We start from the raw sequence: 2534 nt of genomic DNA on the forward strand, positions 1-2534 counted from the left end.
CAAATTGTTCATCTGTGACTTTCATATTAATTTGTGCATTTCATAGGTGACAGTATGACACTCGCATTGATAGCGAGAGGTTGCAGGTTCGAATCTCCTCAGAAACACTTTCATAGAACTGAATTATAGGGACTTTTCGCTGAAAGGCTGTTTGATAATGATATCATCTTCCTATCTGAGCACTGTTTATTATTAATCTATTTGTATGTATGTACACACACACACATATATATATAAATATATAAATATATATATATATATATATATAAATATATATATATAGGTCATATATATATATATATATATATATATTACACAAGACTGTTTAGAGTTTATCTTTATTATAATGTTGTATATTAATATTTTAATGTATATTAAAAAGGCCTAAGTGTTATTAAATTAGTGTTATTATTAAGGCTATCGTCATCACACTCATTATCTTTAGCAGTGTAGCTAACCAGTGTTGTTGACATTTGCTTACCTATAGTCTGAGCTCTCAACCAATAGAATATACCGTTCACATGCATATATTTGTTTTCATAATTTATCTTCACGTAAATAGGAGTAACCGGATGAAGATTTTGTGGGCAGCATTCGAAAAATTCGTTCTCTGACTTATCTGCTGTGCACCGTTTGTACTTATCTGAACAGTATCCTCTATAAAAATACAAATACTCACATATAAAATAATGGATCATCCCTTTAAAAACCATTAGATATCCTAATTAATGTCAGCACCATCTTCACGCAAAAACACAACCACCACCACCACCTCCACCAACACTGCCCTCATTATCAACATGATCATCATCATCACCATCATCATCATCATCACCATCATCATTATATGTATTTTCTACATATTAGTAGACCCTAACATCGATTACATAAGCATTTTGAGCCCATAAATTGTCACACTTTTCGGGGCTTTCGCCCCTGGACCACTCTCAATATAGTTTGAGCAACGCCCGACCAAGCTCACTTTGTTCTTGTCGGATTCATCCCCCCCCCACCTTCTCGTCGGGGACCTCAGATTCCCCGTTGGGCGAATCCTGGTTCAAATTCAGTCATTAGTTGTCCTGGCCTTCGCCCCACGTTGTGAGGGCGTATATCTGTTCGAAAATTGTCCTTGGTTGGATTGTGTTTACATACAGTACAATCAGGGGCTTGTGTGGCAAGACACTCCCTATGACAGTGAGTTATCAGTGGTTCAGTTTCTGCGAGGAGCATTTTTCTGAACAATCCATAAGGAAGGTTTTCGAGGATAAGCTATGCCAGTACGATCTTTCAATCATTGTTTCTTCGAGTGCTGTTTCTACCACTATTTGATTTTATCTGTCTATATTAACAAAGAGATAAATAGTAACTACAGTGCTCGAATATGAGAATGATGTTATGATCGTACCAAGCAGCTCTTTAACGAAGGACATAAAAGTTACCTCTCACAGGATTTGAACCTGAAAGTACACAATACAGAACAACAGGAACCTATACGATGTAGGCGTAGAACCTCCCACCCCAAGTATTTTTTTTCATACCACTGAATTTTTGAGCTCACGAAATGGAGATATTTTAAAGCTATAAATTAGCTGCAGGGAGAAAACTGTTTATGCATATCACTGTAACTTTACATTTAACATAGTTGCAGCTAATTTAAAACGCTTTTGAAAATTAAAATTGCATTAAAGATGTATTGTCCCTTGCTAATGTCAAAAAATCATAAAAAATAGTTTAGAAGTAAACTTGCTCATTATTATTGCAATAGCAAACAAATTATTAACTTGTGCATACAAATTATTGAATTAAAAAAATGTGTACCCTGATTTTTAAACCAAAAAATTATAATAAAAATATAAAATACTTCCAGTGAATGGAAGTGTTTCTATCATTTTTCGCTGTAAGCTGATGATTAGACATTTTTCAAATACAATAATTTCTGTGTTCAAGTTGATAACTTTTTCGTTACTTCAAAATGTGCAAGTTAATTTAAAAAAAATATATTTTTTATGATTTTTTGGTATTTAGCATGGGACAATACATCTTTAACATAAAATACATTGTCCATCCATTAATGTTAAATAATGACGTCATATTTTAATATGCACATATTTGATAAGGTCATTTACTTGGACAGTGTTTGAAGAAGAACCAAGCAGTGAGCATAAGTGCTGGACAGAAAAACCTTGTGTAAGAAAATATGAAACAGAATAGAAGCATAGATAAAATCAGCAGTAGTAAAAATTGACTTTTAAGCTGGTGCTGGGAAGAAAAGCCAATAAAAGATCTTGAATATACTTTAGGCCTACACCTGATGTCGTGATGATATTAGCATATCTCTTCAACAAAAATCTCCTTTTTTCAGGTGCATAGAAATATCATTACCATGATCATTATCATCGCAGCATCAGCATCGTCATTATCATCATCATCATTATCAGCAGCAGCAGCAGAAGTAGCATCATCATCATCATTTCAACTTACCTTCCTTGACTATAATACATTGTATAATTTGTTGACACATTTCCTTTCCATCC

General features: G+C 33.6%; 1 protein-coding gene across 1 annotated transcript in view; it reads right to left on the reverse strand.

Annotated features, from left to right (window-relative positions):
* Positions 1–2526, reverse strand: part of LOC117119247 — a 10235-nt gene extending 7709 nt beyond the window's left edge. The window contains exons 1-2 of the mRNA XM_033264048.1: positions 2482–2526; positions 482–657 (exon numbers count right to left, since the gene is read on the reverse strand). Coding sequence (XP_033119939.1) covers positions 482–657; positions 2482–2501 — 196 coding nt within the window. The 5' untranslated portion in view covers positions 2502–2526. The remainder of the gene's footprint in view (positions 1–481; positions 658–2481) is intronic.
* Between the last annotated feature and the right edge of the window lie 8 nt (positions 2527–2534).

Source organism: Anneissia japonica, unplaced genomic scaffold (assembly GCF_011630105.1).
Source record: "Anneissia japonica isolate Jap-2015-1 unplaced genomic scaffold, ASM1163010v1 scaffold287710_len209622_cov133, whole genome shotgun sequence".
Classification (NCBI taxonomy): Eukaryota; Metazoa; Echinodermata; class Crinoidea; order Comatulida; family Comatulidae; genus Anneissia; species Anneissia japonica.